The sequence below is a fragment of the Thunnus thynnus genome, chromosome 15 (assembly GCF_963924715.1).
Source record: "Thunnus thynnus chromosome 15, fThuThy2.1, whole genome shotgun sequence".
NCBI lineage: Eukaryota > Metazoa > Chordata > Actinopteri > Scombriformes > Scombridae > Thunnus > Thunnus thynnus.
Window position 1 is genome coordinate 20,215,781 of NC_089531.1, and position 20,771 is coordinate 20,236,551.

The window sequence follows — 20,771 nt, forward strand, 5'->3', positions numbered from 1 at the left end:
ACACACAAAACATTAGTAGATATCTCTAAAACACACACACACACACATACACACACAAAACATTGATCTTATACAGCAGCATACCCAGAGGTGAAAGTGTAATACACATACATGCACAGACACATACACACACATTTCCACCCAGCTGAGTGACATCTCTCTCTCTGAATTAGTCACGATGAATGATGTGTAACTAGCCATGAATCGTTCTGGCTGGGGAGATAGCTAATTCACTTTGTTTAATTAGTCAAAAGTAGTAGAGCATGCTCTCTCTCCCCAAACATACGCTCTCATTGCACAAAATCCACCCATCGACGTGTTGTCTGTAGAGAAGACAGACCACACTGGTGTAGCATTTCATGGGGCAAATCTTTGAATCTTATCTGCCAAGAATTTCCTCTGACTCTTTCTCTCTCTTTCTCTCACTCACACACACACACAAACACACACATACACACCCAGATTTCAGGCACCATTTAAGGTTTTACAGCTCCAGAGGTGAAGTGTGTCTTGTCTGCAGTGGACTGCATGGTGGAAGTCTGCTAGGACTTGACTGCAACTTCAGGTGTCTGAAAACAAGGCAGAAGACAAGCTGTTGTTCATGGAAATTGAATAATTCAGCTGTATCAAAACTTTGAGGTACAGTGATGTTTAAAATGTGTCTGTTCATGTTTATCCAGAGCTTTTTCTTGCTGTCTATAGTACCTTATCAGAAGTGCTACCCTATTGTGTAAGTTTATAGTATAGAGTAGTATAGTATAGCACATAATGTATATGCTTATTGTAATATACAGTATATAGTATAGTAGAGTAGAGTAGAGTAGAGTATACTAAGGTGTGCTGTATACTGTGTTGTACTGCAGCATAGTATAGTATACTATATGGTATATATATGCCCAGTGGTATATATAGTCACAGTATAGTATAGTATAGTATAGTATAGTATAGTATAGTATAGTATAGTATAGTATAGTATAGTATAGTATATTACAGTACAGTACAGTATAGTATTGTATTGCATAGTAGAGTATACCAACGTGTGCTGTATACTGTATTGTACTACAGAATAGTATAGTATACTATGTGGTATATATATGCCTAGTGGTATATAGTATAGTATAGTATGGTATAGTATAGTGTATATGCTGTATAGTATAGTATAGTATAGTATAGTATAGTATAGTATAGTATAGTATAGTATAGTATAGTATAGTATGGTATGGTATGGTATGGTATTGTACTGTATTGTATTGTATTGTATTGTATGAACTATACTCATTTATACTCAACTATACTATATTGTAGTCAATTAACCATGTCATACAACTAGGGGATACCACACTATACTGCACTATAAACACTATACTATATTATACTATATGCCTACAACTATAATTGTAACGTGACACAGAGCAGGATTCTGCAAACTGTGATTATCTGCATATTAAGTATAAGCAATGGATAATCTTGTGACAATAAAACATCAGCTTTCGAAAGTTAATATCAGTCAGCCAGTTCCACCTTGTCCTGCTCCACTTTGTTACCATGGAGAGCTCCAATACCCTAAAGACAATAATAAGTGCGTGCACAGCATGCGGCAGAAAATAATAAATAGATTTATGCGCAATTGTCACATTTAATACATTTACGGAGCGCGCTAGTGAATTCATTATTACACCATATGCTAATGCAGCTGGGTCCGTGTATTTATGAGTCTGTGTGTGTGTGTGTGTGTGTGTGTGTGTCTTTCTCTCTCTCTCTCTCTCTCTCCCTCTCTCTCTCTCTCCGCGTGCGCATAGGGCTTTGAAGTGTAGCCTAACCAACAACTGCTGTCCCGCAGTCAGTGCTGTAGCCTAACATATGATACCAAATGTAGCTACTCCAGGAGCTCCAAGCCCTGTATTGTTCTCTGTAGAGCTTGATCCACAGCAGCATGTCCCGCTGCTCTGGATAGGAGGTCGCTCTGAACTTGCGCTAACGCCAGTTTATTGTTTGTTAAGCGAAGCGCGGTCTGTGAACCGGGTAACAAGGAAGAATAGCGGTAAAACTACTTGGACTGTGAACACGAGATATGTCGATGTGAATTAGGACGCGTCGGAGCGTACAGCTGGACACATACCGACAGCCAGGAGAAGCGGGTCTGTTCCTGGAGATCAATGGAAGCGAACACAACATATGGATACAGCCGATGTCGACAGGAATGGAGTGTTGATGTATGATGGCAGGTCGGGCATGCACGTTGTGCCGACTGAAACAGGTTGGTCTCGTCTCGATCAAACTTCAGCAAAATCGGACGTGGGACGATTAGCGCGCATTTAGGTGCTGAAGATGAACTGAATCCCTGTCGCTTGCAGCGGCGCGCCTGGATATGACGGCAGGTTTATTATGGGAAACTGCGCTGTAGCATTCACCGGACTTTTATTGGATTTAGAGGGTTATCCTAATCGCTGCATCTGTGTGAAGGTCGTCTCCCAATTCTGATCCGGATATCCTTCAGATCGGAGTCTGTGTGCGTGTACGTGTGTGTCAAAATTTCTCATTTTCTAAAATCATAAGTGATACTTACTGAAACATCTCTCTTTCGCACTCTGTTGACACTCACCATGTGTTTTGTAGAAATTATTATTAGTAACAATTTTATGAGGACACAAATTGCATAGTATAATTCCAAACATATGTTTAAAAATATAACATTCTTAAAGAACATAATATGGGTTTAAACACACTGAAAAGTACAATAGGATTTCCATTAACTCACTGATACACTTTCAATACAATAAAAGTGTTTTGTTCTTATTAGGGAAGCTTGTACACTGTCATAATTAAGTGTGTCTGCGTGTGCATGTATCAGTGTGAGACCACAGATGGACCCCCTGTGTAATGGAGCCAAGAAACCTGAGGGTAGTGATCCCATTGCAGACCCCCGGCCCCCTCCTGCCAAGCTGGCTCGTCTGGAACAAAACGGAGCGGGACCCTCGGCCCAGGAGAGCAGCAGGCAAGGGAGTCCAGGGGCCAAAAACCCCTGCCTGGCCCAGAAACCCACCACAGTGAGGTCACAAGGCAAGAGCTGGCACACTAAAGGTACATGAGTCGATATGGGATCCAAAAGTCTTCTCTAAAAGTGTTTTCTTGGTTAATTTGATGTTACAGATTGTGTTTTTTAGTAGAATGACTACTCCTTCCTGTCACATATTAAGTAACTGTCTTGGCCTCATTAGGAAGGTGTAAATGTTGATCTTAATTAGAATAAAGTCTGATGTGATTACATTTGGAGAATCTCGCCACTTTGCCTGTTTGATAACTTGAATTTAAATCATTTGCATTAACTACCCATGACTGCTGTTTGACAATTTTATTTTTTCAGGGGCAACTCAAAAACTATAAGTCATATTCATTCTCTGCTTTCACACTACATTGTCAAATGTCATGCCGCATAAAATCATCTGCGTCGGGTCACTTCAGGAAGCTTGCTGCCGGTATTCTGTGTGGTGGAGCACAGGGAAAGCTCTTTGGAGGGAGAGAGGACAGAAGAACACGCTGAGTTTGTGTTGGTCAAGAGAGACCTGCTGTTTAACCAGCTGATAGAGATGGCCCTGCTGACACTGGGCTACTCGCACAGCTCTGCCGCACAGGCCAAAGGTACACGCAACACACACACTAGCACAGAGAGGCAAGGACATAAGTAAGTCTATCTTAGAGTATTTTCACAATGGATCATTCACTTGTGTGTGTTTGTGTTTGTGTGTTCAGGTCTGATTCAGGTGGGCAGGTGGAACCCGGTGCCTCTGTCTTGTGTAACAGATGCACCAGATGCCACAGTGGCCGACATGCTGCAGGATGTTCACCATGTTATCACCCTTAAAATTCAGCTGCACAGGTAGGGAGCAGACATCTGTATCTGTTTGCACTTACAGTGAGGTTTTATTCCTTGCTCTGTGTGTTTGTGTATGTGTGGAATTTGCATATCCTCCCTGTGTTCATGTCCAAAAACATGCAGGAAAGATTGACTACAGACTTTAAATTACCAGTATGTGTAAATGAGAGCCTGAGTGTGATTGTCTGTCTTCGCCCCGTGACTCAAGACTTGTTGAGTATTTCATTGCAGTTCACCGAATGCATGAAAAAGACTCCAGCCACCCACCAGCCCTCATTTGAATAAAGAAAATATAAAACCAAAGGGAATGGACCATACAATATCTAGTTTCCAACAGAGAATGATAGAATTCTTATTTTCTGACTATTTTAATGTCACTATATTACATTTAATTAGTGGTTTTATTTGCTTGTTGCAACAAATACTGATGAGTTATTTTCTACCTGTTGTTATTATTTTAAATATTTCATATTAAATATTATTAATATTTTTTGAATAATCAGCATCTCCTTTTTGTTATGCCACATATTGGGTCTTGGATCAGACCCACAGTGGGGGATAGGACGGTACATTATTACAAGACTCATTTAATTCAGAGGAGTAGGGAGGTTTAATAAAGCTCCTTTTCCTAGCAGACAATTTGACATTTTGACTTGTCAAAATAGGAAAAACATGCACAAGACCAGGAGCTAAACAGAATTCAGGCATCATTAAATTTATTAATTACATCTGTGCTTTTCGTACTGTGACATCTCAAAATGTCTTATGTGAAAAAAGCCTAAGACCTGAGATTGAGTATGTTTTCCCCTGTGTTCACATGCGTTTATTCAAAGACTTTAGTTTCCTCCCACAACCCGGACTTTTATTCACACCTTTCGAAATGTGTGTGTGCATGTGTGTGTGTGTGTTTGTGCTTTGACACGTGAGACATGGTAAGCATGTGGTACAAAGTTAGACAGGAAGTGCACTCTGTGGGTGTGAGTGAATGTCTGAGTATGATTATTGCAGGGCTTTCATTAGCTCTATGATAGACTGGCACCTCATCCAGAGTCTTTTCTGCCCATCACCAACTGCATGCAGAGAGGTGATCTAGCCACTTAAGACTCTAAATAGAAATAAGCAATGAAAGACAGTTACATTTTAAGAAGATCTACTTCTTAAACTGAGTCTTATTTTTTAATTAAGCTGTCCTAAATTGGAGGACTTGCCAGCAGAGCAGTGGAGTCACTCAACGGTGAGGAACGCTCTGAAGGAGCTCCTCAAGGACATGAACCAGAGCTCGCTGGCCAAAGAGTGCCCACTGTCCCAGGTACAACACACACACATACACACACACACATAAAGCATGCATACAAAAAGAGACATAGGACCTAAGTTCAAAGAGTGCATGTAATGTCTTTGCCCTTCTATGCACAAGTGTGTGTGTATATGTGTGTGCCTACTTTGACGTGTGAGACAGTGATTGTGTGGTCCAGTAGTTATGCAGGAAGTCCAGATGCAGAGGTAGATAAGACGTGAGGGCAGAGTGCGAGAGAGAAATAGATAGAGATGGCTATCTCTTAAAAAGCCCAACTGCCTCGGCTGCTGCCTATCGTGATTCTGTCGACTGCCTGCCACCCTATCTGTCTGTCAGCCTCACTCACTGTCTCACACCCACTGTCTCACTCTTACTATCTGTCCATCACGCTCGCTCTTTGCTATTTAGCTTTTTCCGCAGTTTTGTCTGATTCAGCAGTAACTCACATCCAAATCTGGTTTCAAGATCTCCCTCAATTCTTGTGTGTTTTATTAAGCAAATATAGACACAACTGCACAAATAATTTCACATTAATCATGCAGTATTTGGAGATGGCCCCTTTATGAATATTCATAAATATCAACTTAGTCTATCTGCTGTTTTGCCTGCGGGTGCGTAGGACATCTACAGTTTGATAAAGAGAAATTGCTCACTATCTCTCGCTTCTTCTGATTCCTTCCTTCTCTGCAGTTTTAAGATCTGATATAAGCCAAACCCTCCCTCCCCCATCATTCCTCCCCCATATCTCTCTCTCTCTCTCTCTCTCTCTCTCTCTCTCTCTCTCTCTCCCTCTCTCTCTCCCTCTCTCTCCTATTACTCCCTTTACCCCCTCTCTTGTTTGTGAGAAGCAGATTAAAATAAATATGAGAAGATGAAAGGTGTAATCAGATGTAAAGATTGCACAGGACGGTCTTCGGGGACAAACTGTGTGTGTTTGTATGTGTGTGTCTGAGTGAGTGAGAGAGAGACAGAGAGCCATAGTCTCTGATGACCTCTAGTGTTTTGTTTGATTACACACACACACACACACACACACACACACACATACTGTACATACACACACATGCACAGACAGCTAACACACTGACATACTCATCTGTCTTTATTATCCTATTTACCTGGGGGTCTTTTTAATAACACAGATCTGAGTTCATTAATATCAGATGTGTGAACAGCTGAGACACCCAGGCCGCCCATAGCAGGAGCTTGGAAAATGTAATGAATTTCTATTGTCTTTTCCCCTCTGTTTCAGAGTATGATATCATCTATTGTAAATAGCACTTACTATGCAAATGTCTCAGCTGCTAAGTGTCACGAGTTTGGTCGATGGTACAAGCACTTCAAGAAGACCAAATGCTTCAAGGGTGAGGGATTTCAATTAAGCCTCTAAACATTAAGTGTTCCTGATAAGTCTTAACAGTGTGTACCAAATCTATACTACATACTAATGCTTTAGATTTTGCTACATACTAATCATTATAGTATACTGTTTTAGCAGTATACAGAAGGTCAACAGCTCCACTGCTACTATGCAGTGTTTTGTAGCTGAAAGGAACAAAGTGCCTTGGAGGTAAACACAAATAAAACAACTTTTGTTTATACACCATATTATTAAGGCTAATTAAAACACTTATTGTGAAAATAGAATTTAACAATGTCTAAAACCATCCAATCTCAAATATTTGAGGGGCCATGTTCCCTCTCAAGTTGAATGGGCACAACGCCACTGCTGCCAATTAAACTTAACAAAGAAAATTCAAATTTATTTTAATTTTTTTCCAAGTGTGAGCACCTTCTCCATTTCCTTTGAGCACTGGAAAAATCGTATTTAGTATGTACACTGGTTTTAGTATTCTTCATTTTGTCACATTTCCAGTGTCAACACACTACATATAGTACTCAAAACCTGCTTAAAATTAGTGTGTAGTATTGATTTGGGAAATGCTGCTATAACTGAATGTGTTAATAATTCTGCATCTGTCGTTGCTTCCCTTGTCCTGCACCAGAGATTAACAGCTTCTCTGACCAGTCAACACATATCACCCTCACCCAGCAGCCGATCACAGGTAGCCCAGCTGATCAGAGCTCGAGCCTTCTTTTCCCTCGTGGAGGAGTAGCCAACATCTGTGGCCGTTCCCCTCTCGGTCTTCATCCCCCCGGGTTGGTAACTCAACCTCTCAACTGCCAAATGGTCAGCCAGCAGCTAGTGATGGCCCAGTTTCTCAACCAGCAGTATGCTGTTAGCCGTATGTTAGCTGGCCAGGGTCTCTCGCCATCCCCACAGCAGTATCTCAACCACCCGCCTGTAGGGAGGCCTCCTGCCAAGGTCTTCTCCAAAGCCCCTGATTCCCAAGGCCCGCAGCAGGCCCAGTGTGGCCCAGGGGGAGGCCCTGCAGCAGGACAGCAAAACCAGACATCGGCTGGGTCTTCTCTGGGGCAAACGGATGTGCCAAGTGATATCTACCACTGTGTGAGAGAGGAACTGAAGAGAGCAGGCATCTCCCAAGCCATCTTTGCCCGTGTGGCCTTCAACAGGACCCAGGTATGGAAGGAGGGAGGACAGTTGAGTGATACAGTTTGGGGACTGTTGTCTTAATGTAAGATGTCATAATTCAAAAGAGATTGCAACTGCTTGCCGGTGATTATCTTTTGGAAGTGTTTTTTGGTGTTGCAGTAGTTGGTAAGTGTGTTCTGTGTGCATGTGTTTGATGGTTGGCACATTGGCATGGCCTTTGCCGCAATGCTCCCTCCCCCATGTGCATGTGTATGTGCATGTGCATGTGTGTGTGTATGTATGTGTGTGTGTGTGTGTGGTTGTGCCAGCTCTCTGCAGCACAAAGCTGGTGCCAGCACTGAAGCAGCTGCTGGGCCAACTAATCACAACCCCTTGGAGAAATGCTGTCTCCCTCTCTACCTCTTCCTCTTTTTCACTGCCCCTCCATCTTGCCACCTTTCACTCCGGCAGCCCTTCTATTCATTAAATCTCTACCTCTCATTGTCAATCTATCTTCTTAAATCTTTCCCTTTTTCTTCCCATCTTTTTTCTTCCCATTGGTGTCCCTCGTTTCGCTATCCAAATCTCCCTCTACCATTGCCTCTAATACTAAAATTCCGCGTTATCTGTGTCCATTATCTTACATTCACCACCACGCCCACAGAAATGGGGCTCAAAGGACAGGCTAAGCCCATTGTTATTATTATTATTACCATCATTATCATTTTCATCACAATAAGCAGAGCCAGTTATTATCCACCCCCATGTTTCCCCAATGCCAAGTCCAAGGTGCTCTGGTGCCAGCCATACAAGTTGGGCATGATGCCAAGATGCCATCTAGAAATGAGGGAAGCATTTGTCATTTGACAATTCATGTTAAGACTCTATTTGGAAGGCATGGTTTGCTGGGTGGATCCAAAGATGATCCATGATTTGAATAAGAAGGCTGTTTCCTCCCATGCCATCTCTCTGCCAGCATGAAATCTGATTTCTTTTCAGGAAGAGGCCCTACAATCTGCATTTGATGTTTGAAGGCTTTCCTGCATAGACAGATACACCCAGAATAACGCTAGCTCTACAGATGAGAAGCATGCTTAGCAGTGACTGGAAACTGGCTCTATAACACCTATAGCTGTGAAACATTAATCTGTAGGAACTTGTCAAGGTGCCTGACTGAATTAGATTTATGTTGGATATGAAGAGCTTTTGAAAAATTAATTTCGGCATGTATGAGAAACTTTATATTTTCCATCATTACTTAAATATAATAAAAAAAATCAATCATCTTTAATACAAAATCCCAATATCCCCTGTATGTGTGATGTTCAAAGTGTTAAGAAAGTCAGTATTTAAAAGGTTATCCAATTCTTTGAAATACCTAACAAAGTACCATTCTATATGCCTAAATATTGATTTAAAAAATGAAACATATAAAAATAAATTACTATATAAGTGCATTTGGCTTCAAATTGGACTCACAATGTTTGTAATCCCTCTGTCCAGTTGAATGTTATAATATGCTACATAATGTCTGCTTTGAAAAGATTTAAAGGAATAGTTCAACATTTTGGTAAATACACCATTCCTGCTGAGAGATAAATGAAAAGATCAATACCACTCTTCTATCCCTGTATCTGTCAGTTAAATATGAAGTTACAGCCAGGAAATGGTTAGTTTAGCTCAGCGTAACAACTGAAAACATAAGGAAACAGCTAGCTTGACTCTATCTCTATTTTTTTTAAATGTGCCTACCAACACCTACTCTACTATTTCTTGACTGGGCACTGTGAGGTTGCTAGCTTTTTTCCCCTGCAAAGCTAAGCTAACTCCCCTCTGGCTTTTGATTCATATTTAAGGAAAATAAAAGGATTTAATGGATATAAAGGATATAAAGGCTTTATCGATCTTTTCACCTAACTCTTGGCAAGAAAGTGCATAAACATATTTGCCAAAAAGTCATAATATTCCTTTAAAAGTCTTTTATTTGAATGCATAGATGATTAGATCCCAAAGGTATAACCTAAAGCCTTCAGATAACTCTGATGGTAATATTTTCACACCAGCGATCAGTTTCTTAGAATAGTAATCTAAAGACAATATAATGTGAACCGATATGTCAGAATGAATTTGACATTGCATGCATGTATCACTGTGTACTCCATATGACATATGATATGACTGTTAATTAGTGTGTTTGTGTGTGTGTGTGTGTGCATTTACCAGGGCCTGCTGTCAGAGATTCTGCGGAAAGAGGAGGATCCTAAACATGCCTCCCAGTCTCTGCTGGTCAACCTGCGAGCCATGTACAGCTTCCTACAGCTCCCCGAGGCTGAGAGGGAGCGCATCTACCAGGAGGAGAAAGAAAGAAGCCTGACTGGATTCACACCCAGCTGCAACAACACGCCACCAAGATCCACACAGGTCAGTCAGCAGAAGGACTGGGAGACAAAAAGAGAGACATGAAATAAAAAGTCAGTCTCACAAACCTGCTGTGAAATGTCTTAACTGATGTGTGTCTCCTCAGGAAAGCGCACTGAAATATTGCTGACTGAATGTTTACCCAAGGAGAATTCAATTTACTGCTGTAAAACTATACACAAGCAAAAGTAAAATGTAACTGATTTAAAATATGCACTGCTAAAAAGATGATGTTTCACATGTTTTATATGAATGGTGGTGAAACACAGATACAACAGAATATACACAGAATGATACCTGCATATAAAACAAGGTCATTTTGAAATGTTAAACCAGGACAAGCACAGGTGCAATTAATAACATCAACACTCCACTCCTTACCCAACAAAATGGATGACCTGCTTCTCCTCAATGGGTAGAACAAGGACTTTGCACATTCTGCTGCCCTTTGTTTCACTGAAACCTAACTCAGTGAATCAGTCCCTGACAGTGGATTACATCTGCTGGGGATCCATCTACACTGAACGGATTGTGTAACAGAGCTATCTGGGAAACGAAAAATGGCAGAATCTGCATCTATATTTACAAAGGTTGGTGTACAGTTGCCACAGTGCTAAGTAAATACTGCAGCCCAAGCTAGGAGACAGTGTACATTAACTGCAAACCATTTTATTCACTGTGGGAGTTTTCTTCCTTCATCCTGGTCAGTGTTTACATCCCACCCCCGGCCAGTGTGAATAATGCACTGCAAACCCTGGCCGACCAGATAACCAGCTTGGAACAAAAAACATACAGACTCACTTTTCATAATCCTTGGGGACTTTGACGGAGCAAAATTAAACAACAAACTACCAAAATATAGACTGTATATTAATCGTCCTACCAGGGATAATAACACACTGGACCACTGCTACACAGTTGTTAAAGATGCATATCGCTCTGTTCCACAGGCAGCTTTGGGGCACTCTAATCACTGCTTGGTTCATCTTATTCCAACCTACAGGCAGAAAATCTGCAAAGCCTATGATCAAAACAGTGAAGAAATGGACCAACGAGGCAAAGCAGGAACTTCAAGACTGTTTTAACTGCACCGATTGTTTTTGAAGATGCAACTGGCAACCTGGACAAACTGACTGACACTGTTTCATCTTACATTAGTTTCTGTGAAAACTGTGTGTGCCAACCAAGACCAATTGTACATACAACAATAACAAGCCATGGTTCACAGCCAGAATAAGACAACTTCGTCAGGCCAAGGAGGATGCTTACAGAAGTGAGGATAGAGTCCTGTACAAGCAGGCCAGAAACTCCCTGACAAAGGAGATCAGAGTGGCTAAAAGAAGCTACTCTGAAAAGCTGAAAAACAAGTTTTCAGCCAATGACCCTGCATCAGTGCAGAAAGGCCTGCAAGACATCACAAACTACAGAGGACTCTTCCCCCCTGCTGAGGTAAACAAAGACCCGGCTGACAATCTGAAATTCTTCTACTGCAGGTTTGAGAGGGACAAATCACAACCCTCATCCTCTACAGCCCAACAACAACAGCCCCAATCACAACTCTGGCAACCCTCCTACTCTCCCCCTGATACTCAGGCTGCATTCAAGATATGTGTAGAGGATGTGGATCTTCCACAGACAGAAAACCAGGAAAGCACTGGGTCCAGACGTTGTCTCCCCCTCCTGTCTTAAAACCTGTGCTGACCAACTGGCTCCAATCCAATGCAGATCTTCAACAGATCACTTGGGCTGTGTGACGTTCCCTCCTGCTTCAAACACTCCATCATCATCCCGGTTCCCAAGAAACCCTCCATCACAGCACTGAATGACTACAGGCCTGTCGCTTTGACATCTGTTGTCATGAAGTCCTTTGAACGACTGGTGTTGACCCACCTGAAGAGCATCACAGGACACTGTTTGGGCAAACAGGTCAGCAGATGATGCAGTCAACATGGGACTGCACTACATCCTGCCATACTTTGACTGCCCAAGGACATATGCAAGGATCCTGTTTGTGGACTTCAGCTCAAAATTTAACATCACCATTCCAGAAAACCTCCTTCCCTCATCTGTCAGTGGATCACCAGCTTCCTGACAGGCAGAAAACAGCAGGTGAGACTGGGGGAAGCCACTTCTGCTATTCAGACAGTCAGCACTGGTGCTCCACAGGGATGTATCCTCTCCCCACTGCACTTCTCCCTCTACACCAACAACTGCACCTCCAAGGATCCAGCTTTTAAACTCCTGAAGTTTGCAGATGACACTACAGTCATCAGACTCATCCAAGATGGCAATGAGTCTGCATATCGGCAGGAGGTTGAATGGCTGGTGCATTCAGAACAACTTGGAGCTGAACACGCTCAAGACTCAGCACTGCTCCCCCTCACAACATCCAACGGCCCTGTGTCAACTGTGCAGACCGTCAAGTGTCTGGGAATTACCATTTCTCAAGACCTGAAGCGGGAGACCAACATCAACTCCATCCTCAAAAGGGCCCAGCAGAGGATGTACTTTCTGTGGCAACTGAGGAAGTTTGGTTTGCCACAGGAACTGCTGAGCCAGTTCTACACCGCAGTCACAGAATCCATCCTGTGCACATCTATCACGGTCTGGTTCAGACCAGCCACAAAACAGGATAGGAACAGACTTCAGCAAACAGTAACAACAGCAGAAAAAATCATTGGTGTTCTCCAGCCCACCCCCCAGAACTTGTACTCTTCAAGAACCAGGACACAGGCAGGGAAAATCACTACAGATTCCTCACACCAGGACACAACCTTTTTCAACCTCTCCCCTCCGGCAGGCACTACAGAACCCTGTATACTAAAACTACCAGTCACAAGAGCAGTTCCTTCCCTCATGTCATCACTCTCATAAATAGCTGACCAGTATCATCTGCTATACCGTAGCTACACTTAGTTCTTCAGATATTTATTACACCCTGCTTCACATCTACAAATACTGTATTGTACAAATACTCATACATCACACTTTTATTCCCATGTGTGATGCACATTCAATTTCTTTATTCAATACTGCAGTGCAGGAAATATGACATGAACCATGTCAAGGCAAAGGATTGGCTCCATTGGCTTACTCTAGCCATGTCATCAGTGAGTCCTTCATAGAGTCTTTCTCATAACATCACCTCTCCTGTATTTTTTTTGAAGTTTTTTTTATTTTAATATATACCAATTCATCCCAAATTGGAATGGCCAGCTCCCAGTTTACCACACTGTAGACTCCCTCTGTTGGCCTGGAGAGGGTGCAGACTGCCACGTTTCCTCTGATAAACATGGAGTTTTCAAAAAAGAGTTTCATTTGGAGGGAGTAACATGCAGTGGTTCAATCTATTACCCCAGATCTCTGCACAGGCACATCTAGTGCCATGTAAAGGACATGATCCCTCACCGGCTTCCCATTTCCTGCTCGGCCTGCTCTGTTTTAGATCTATCTTTGTTGCAACTGCCCTTTACTTTGTCTCTACTGTAGCTCATATCTAAATCCAATCTCCTTGTGTCTTTCTCTCTCTCTCTCTTTAGGCGAGACTGTCCCCAGTCACAGCAGACAGAGGGTTGAGGACAGACAGTTGTGTTCTCAATGTCAGCTCTTCTATCTATGAGGAGATTCAGCATGAGATGAAGAGAGCCAAGGTGTCTCAGGCCCTGTTTGCAAAGGTGGCCGCCTCCAAGAGTCAGGTACTTACATTTGCATGCTGGTGTGAATCTGATGAAGGTGACACACACAAATCTTTCCTATTGCATGGATGTTCAAATTTAGCAAATCTACCTCCTCAGTTAAAGCAAGGATGGGTGGTGTGTGTGGAGGAAAGCCCAGATAATCAACCAGCAGCTGTACTCTGCAGAGGACTATCATCAGTGCATCAGACTGCTATTGTGTCCTAAATTATCGCTTTAATAGTCGCCATACAAAAACACATGCACAGGCACACACACACACACACACATACCACTGATTTGTGCACAAAGACACACTGTACAAGCACATGCATGTACGCTGAATCACACAACACGCAGAGGCAAACAAATGCACTAATACACATACACACACAAACATTATTTGAGTCTTTATTGTTCTCAGTTTTATGTCGGCCCCATAAGCTTGTTATTGCCTTTGTTTTGAGGATAATTTCCTTTCATGGAATGGGGGGATTTTAGCTGTCTCATTTTCTCTTGCTCTTGCGCATATCTCAAATTTCCACTTGTCTTTCTTTCTTTTCTTTTTTTCTCCCTGTAACTTCCCTGTCTCTCTCTCTCTTCTCATCATCAAGATGTTAGAGGTCATTTAGTGGTCATGCCAATACAGACAGGTGGTCCAAAACCCCTGAGGTTCTTTTTCTATCTCTTCTCTGGCCTCCATTTTTACCTTACTTTCTCTATGTGGTCTTTACCTCTCTCTTTCTCACTCTTTCTCTCTCTGTATTACCCGGGCTGTTTGGCAGGCAGATCCATGCTGGATCTCTCTGTTCTATCTGCGCTGTGCATCTGGATGGCATTGTGTGCTAGAGTTGGGCTCTAGCCAGGTGTGTGTGTGTGTGTGTGTGTGTGTGTATCAGACTGCTTGCAAACATAATCATGCTCCAGTTCATGAATCTGAAACTAACTTGGCTTTACGTTCCTCAATCTGCCACTCACAAGTCATGATGCAGAAAGAATTCTAGTTAATAAGAAAATCTTACCATCATCTTTCAGTTTTGCTATTAGAGCGTCTACACTCCTAAAAACTGACTTTATTTTTTGTGTTGTATATTGAGAGCAAACAAGAAATAGATAAAAAGCTTGGCAACATCAATATATATACTGTATACCAAAAGAAGGCTGAATATACTCATTTGCAGTTTGTTTCTGAAGTCAGACGCTCAAATTTCACCACTTATAACTACTTAAGTTCTAATTAGTCACAAAAGTACTGGGAGAGTAGGTGTGTAGTGGTGACATGAATTAAAACTTATTATATATATTTACATGGTGTTGTCATGGCAATTGTGATGTCACACCACTATGTGATCAGTGAACCAGAGATTCATTCTATAGAATAGATCAAATTAATAGATTTTAGAGAACATAAATATGTATGCATAAATATGACTTAGGTAGGCAAATAGTCTGACTCCATTTAAGATCATATCAACTTACTGTCACTTTCCTGTTTATATGCAACCAAGATGAATCGTGCACATTTTGGCAACAATAATTCCACACCATAATCTACTAAATATGTATCACAAAAAATGTTAACTCTAGGCTAATGTGAACAAATTTAAACTTTAAAGCTGAACAACTAACATCTCTCTGAGTGGCGTTGTCATCCAGTACTTAGGGTAACAGTGTTCAACACAAAATCAAATTACATGTAGAGACCTCCTCTATGACTCAAAATAGGCAGAAAGACTGTAAGATATTGATAATCTGAGCTATATGAAGATGAGCTTGTTGATGTAGAACTACATACTAATTAATGGAATTAATGGACTAATTAGCAGAATGATTATTGTGATTAGCATAGCTAATGGATATGTTTACTATACTGTGGCAATTATGGCAGGACATTAGGCAGCTCAACTGCAATATTTTAGTTGATAGACAAAGAGACATTTTCTCCTCGCTTCCTCTTGCTTCACAGAGCTGTCAGATCAGGTCTGACAGAATCTTACCACAGGAGCTCAGTGGGTGTCAGAGTCTTGTTTAAAAAGAGTACATGTGTGCTGACATGACCTCTGAGTGAAGGACAGATCATTTAATGACCACAGAACATCTATGTCTTACACAGTGGATTACTTGGTAAGCGCCTGTGTGTGTGCTTCCTGTAGGGCTGGCTGTGTGAGCTGTTGCGTTGGAAGGAGGACCCCAGTCCAGAGAACCGAACCCTGTGGGAGAACCTGTGCATGATACGCCGGTTCCTCAGCCTGTCCCAGACTGAACGCGATGCCATCTATGAACAGGAGAGCATCAACACAACTGCACAGCAGCACTGCACTGACAGACTTACACTGCTCAGCAATGACAATACACTGGTAAGGCTACAAAAACAAGAGAAACACAATATCATTACACATAAACATTTTTTCATTCGGTGTTCTAAACTACCTGTGTCTGGTAGATCTTGCTTGAGAAAAATAATCCTCAGTTTCACAGAGGTTTTTGCATTTTATGTTACCAGCTACAGAAACAGCAGTCTGGAAAGATAACGCTAACCTTCCAATCATCATTTTTTAGAGAGCAGATTGTCCTCATCATGAGGGCTTGAGATGATGACCTGACTTTCTTTTTGTAAAGCTCATTGAAAATCTATTTAAGAAAAGTGACATATATATAAACAATAATATGAATTTTACCAGAAATTTGAAAGAAAAAGCATCACATTGAATGCCAATAGATCTCTAGGGTTTGCAGTGCAAAAGCAGCACAATAATGAAAGCCAAATGCCAAAGATGTCAGAAAAAAGGATGACTACCACATTAAGTTGTGAGGCTCATTAGTTATTTGTCTTTCATTTCCATAGTTTGTGCATTGATGGTTTGATTATAGCACAAATTCAGCAGAATTAACATGTGAAAAAATTGTGGTGTGTCCTGTTTTTGTGGAAGTACACTTTGTTGGATACCACTGTATTAATATCAATAACAAGACAACTTAACATGTTATGGTTCAGACTGTGATCTGTTCTGTTGGTGTGGTGCAGAATATTCACCACACAGTCAAAGTTACAGTTCAAAATTACTGAAAGTGTTTGCTTGCAGTTGTTATGTGAGAGCAATTCTAATATAATAATAGCAATACAATATCTGTAATTTAGAGCTATAGAGTTTCCTTTGACAGACAGTACCCATCTAAAATGAATGGAGCACATTTCATGAAGCAATGAAGCTAATTCTTTAACAACTAGTGTTTCGACATTTAAGTAGAATCATTTAATGATTAAAAAATATTTAAATTTGTCCCTTATTGTTAAGACCTATCACTTCAAAGTATACAAATATATTTCCATCTAGGCTGACTTCACTTTATATTATGTACCATTAAAATATCAGAGTGTAATATGAACATGAATACCAGGAATGTAATTAAAGTGTAATATCCAACAATGCAAGTACGGCAACAAGGGTCCCTGGCTAGAATCGAACATTACAGTGTAATGCACAGTAACCATTCAGCTACCAGGGCACTCCAAGCACAGTTTTTACTCTAATTACTTCTAACCTCTTTCTCTTATCAGTATCAACGCCACTCTCCGCTGCCACAGCAACACCATCTTCAACCCCATCAACCCTTGCAACCTGAGGCAGGACCTCACCTGTCTCCGCGGCAACCATGCGCCGCATCACCAGCCGAGTCTGAGGCTGGGGGCAACTGGGGGCACTTGAGAGTACGTTTGCAGGGCAGGGGCAGTAGCAGTAGTGAGAGAGGTGACAGCAAGGACTGGGTTGAGGGGGGAAGAGGGGACAGGGGGATTTTGGGTGGGGACTGGGGTTGTACTGGGAGGGTGAGGGACAAGGGTACAGAAAGCAAGGAGCAGGTGAGAGGTGGAGATGAGGACGAGGAAGGCATAAATGAGAGCATTGGAGACGGTGAAGAGGTCAAGTTTAAGGAGACGCTCTCTGTGAAGTGGTCCAGTGTGAAGGATGAGGACCGAGGTAGAGTTGGGGTTTGTGTAGAGGCAGATAATGAGGTTAAAGCTGGAGATGAGGTCCAAGATGAGGGGTTAAAAGTGTCCCACGAAGCTCTGGGTATCCTGCAAAGCTTCATCCAGGATGTGGGCCTCAACCCAGACGAGGAGGCAGTCCACACCCTGTCGGCTCAGCTGGGCCTGCCCAAACACACCATCCGCAGCTTCTTCAACAGCCAGGAGCATGGACAAGGTCGAGACCAGCATCAACATCAGAGCCAGATCCAAAAACACAAGCGAGAAAATCAGCATGGCTGTACAGACCCAAACCAGTCACAGGCAGTCAGAACTACTGAGGAACAAGAGGAGGAAGGTGACGCAAAGGCTGAAACAGAAGAAAAGGAGGAGGAGGAGGAGGAGGAAACAGGGAGAAATGATGTGAGCGAGATAACTATTTTGAAAGAGTTGGATGTTAGCACTCAAACCATTCCCCCTATGAAGGAAGAGCGGGAGAGCTACATCTAGCACAAACCCCAGTACATTCAACACAGGTTGAATGAGTCATACAGTATGTTCCCTGCGAGCCACTGAGGTGTTTTTCTTCTCTGATACAACACATCCTTGGTCCATGTGCAACTCAACCATTGTTACATACTATATTGAGTGCTGACACAGTGCTTTGGCGTGTTTATAGGGTGTCCTGAAAGGCTGTGGAAAGACTAATTCTATCTGTTTATACCACAGAAGGATGCTCGTATTCATCACCAGAGACCTACATTATATTTAGGAAAACAGGTTCTGTGATTTGAGGTTCCCTAATGCACTTGAGACAGAAAATAACTGTGACTATATGTACAGATAATGTTATTACACATGGTTTCTGTGTAGATACTGCAAAGAGCCTCAGATTACAAATCACTGTTTAATAAGAGCAACTGTAGTTGACTGATCTAAAGTTCCAGAAATGTTCATGCCAGAAATGCCTTGTAGAAAGTGGCACTGCCCGTCTGTTTTTATATGATCCGTATCTCCATTGTTTGTATTGAAACTATGCTTTAGGAGTGTTTTGTGTTATGAATCAGATTTCTGCCAGTCATTTAAACGTTTCCTTCAGAAGCCTATCTTTAATTTCTTACATTGTTCTTGTCCATATTTGTCTGTAAAATATAATGTTTCTGTTTTAAATTAAATGTGTCCGAGAAAAAAGTCACTTGCTATTTACATGATGGCGTCATATGTCATTTTATGAACTTTGAGGACAAAGATTATAGTCATTTGGGAACATTGAGAGTTGAATTTGTGAATTATATATAGCAAGTGGAATTAATCCTATTTTAAGTGATGGGGCATCCTGTGCAATTTTTACTGCAGTGCTTAATAAATCAATTGATCAAACAATGAGTGAATAACCAAACTGATCACCGTGGGAGTATCTAAAATGTCCATTCTTGTTCCTATTTTGCAACTTTATTCACAATATTAAAATTTGTTAAGATCTAATTTGCTCCTGAGCAGATTATAGTTTACATACAGTATTTCTATCGTTGCATGAATTTGTAAGTCTGTCTCTCAAAAAAAAAAAGCTGTAAGTGTTATTTTTACACATCTTGTGGTTGTCGTACTTAACTGATTTATCGCCGTATGTAGCAGAAATGGACGAGAATATGAGGAAGTATTATGACAGCATAAAGTTTGCTTTTTGTTCTCCTTTTACACTTCACACAGAGCGAGCTGTACTAGAACTGAGTGCACAATGTTCTTCATATGTGTTTCCATGGAAGAAAGACTGCGGAGTTGAAGATTATGAGTGAAGTACATTCTGTATGTACATGAAATATTTATAACACAATGACAGCTCTTTCATTTGTAAAAATGAAGACTTTCAATCATAATTGTATTTTTGCGTTACTTCAATCTGTTCTAGCCATCTGATCTTTCAGTAGATTTTTTTTTTTTCACAAAGAGTCTGACTACAATTAATAAAGATTTATGTGTTTTACGAGTGAGACTGGACCAGTAACTGTAAACTAAAAAAAAAAAAAACTAAACTTAATCTAAAGTTTAGTTTAGTGGTTTAGTGTTTTTTTTTTTTGACAAAACATAAAAATGTTTCTGAAAAAAACTAAACACTCAAACTGAAAGTGGGCACTTTTTACTCATAAAGACAGTGACACATGATGTAACTCAGGTTTAAGATCTCATGACAGAGGCTGAGATAGCTGGAAGGCCACCGTGCTATTTCTGCTTTCTGACACATAAAAAGATGGTTGTTTTCATCCTTTAAACTCTACAACCAGGTCTTGAGTAGCATAATAGCAGCGGATGACATTTGCACTTTGAAAATACTCAGTTAGGGTATGTTAGAAATGTATAGAATTGGATTTAGACACATTGAAACAAATGGAGAAGTAAAAAAGAAATGAGGCTCATTTATCAGAATACTATTTTAAGACATGCTTAAGATTTAATCAGTGGTTTCGATGTACACTGTCTGTACTGGTGCTATACTGTTATGATTTGCTCTGATGTGAGTTGTGAATTGGTGTCATTGTTTCCAGCCATCAGACAATATTCTTCTGTGCTGATCACCAGAGCTTTCTGTACCAGTGGATCTGTGTCTCTCTCTCCGATCACATGCCCGTCAGTGCTGCCAGTGTTTTCTATCTTCTGTCTCTTTTCTATCTTCTTTTCTTTTCTTTTTTTTTGTTTTTGAACTGATATTTCTGTCTGTGTTTGTGTCTACCCCCGTCTGCCCCTGACTCTCATCTGTCTCTCCTCGGGACTTTTCACATTGCTGCTCACATACTATACTCAGACAGTGCAACATTCAAGCCCCATTTGGTCAGAATAGCTTCATAGAGTAATTCAATAAAGCAATGCTCTTTTCTATCATCTGTTTCCATGACGATACCTTAGTCAGGGCCAACGAGAGGCCATGAAAGCCTCATCATCAGTAATATTAGCTATAATAATGATGATAATGGCTCTCTTGAAATGCCATGCCTGTGATGATGATGATGGTAATGGTGATGATGATCATTACGACTGCTTTGTGTTAACCCCCA

General features: G+C 41.2%; 1 protein-coding gene and 1 long non-coding RNA gene across 2 annotated transcripts; one reads left to right on the forward strand and one right to left on the reverse strand.

Annotated features, from left to right (window-relative positions):
* Nucleotides 1-1,822: 1,822 nt before the first annotated feature.
* Nucleotides 1,823-18,927, forward strand: satb1a (SATB homeobox 1a). The gene is made up of 11 exons (XM_067611262.1): nt 1,823-2,515; nt 2,852-3,081; nt 3,463-3,639; nt 3,751-3,877; nt 5,060-5,183; nt 6,424-6,535; nt 7,178-7,713; nt 9,889-10,086; nt 13,623-13,778; nt 15,911-16,114; nt 17,317-18,927. Exons 2-11 carry the CDS (start codon nt 2,865-2,867, stop codon nt 18,229-18,231), a joined length of 2,766 nt encoding a protein of 921 aa, XP_067467363.1. The 5' UTR covers nt 1,823-2,515; nt 2,852-2,864; the 3' UTR covers nt 18,232-18,927.
* Nucleotides 3,338-9,975, reverse strand: LOC137197818 (uncharacterized). Its single transcript, XR_010931509.1, has 2 exons — nt 9,886-9,975; nt 3,338-3,507 (listed from the first exon to the last, which is right to left on the reverse strand). It is a non-coding gene; the product is annotated as an uncharacterized lncRNA (long non-coding RNA).
* Nucleotides 18,928-20,771: the final 1,844 nt, after the last annotated feature.

Bases quoted from the DNA above. Each gene is read 5' to 3' on its own strand.
- satb1a (XM_067611262.1), top strand. From the start codon at position 2,865: ATGGACCCCCTGTGTAATGGAGCCAAGAAACCTGAGGGTAGTGATCCC. The intron at 7,714-9,888 runs GTATGGAAGGAG...TGCATTTACCAG, and splicing joins TGGCCTTCAACAGGACCCAG to GGCCTGCTGTCAGAGATTCT. The intron at 13,779-15,910 runs GTACTTACATTT...TGCTTCCTGTAG, and splicing joins TGGCCGCCTCCAAGAGTCAG to GGCTGGCTGTGTGAGCTGTT.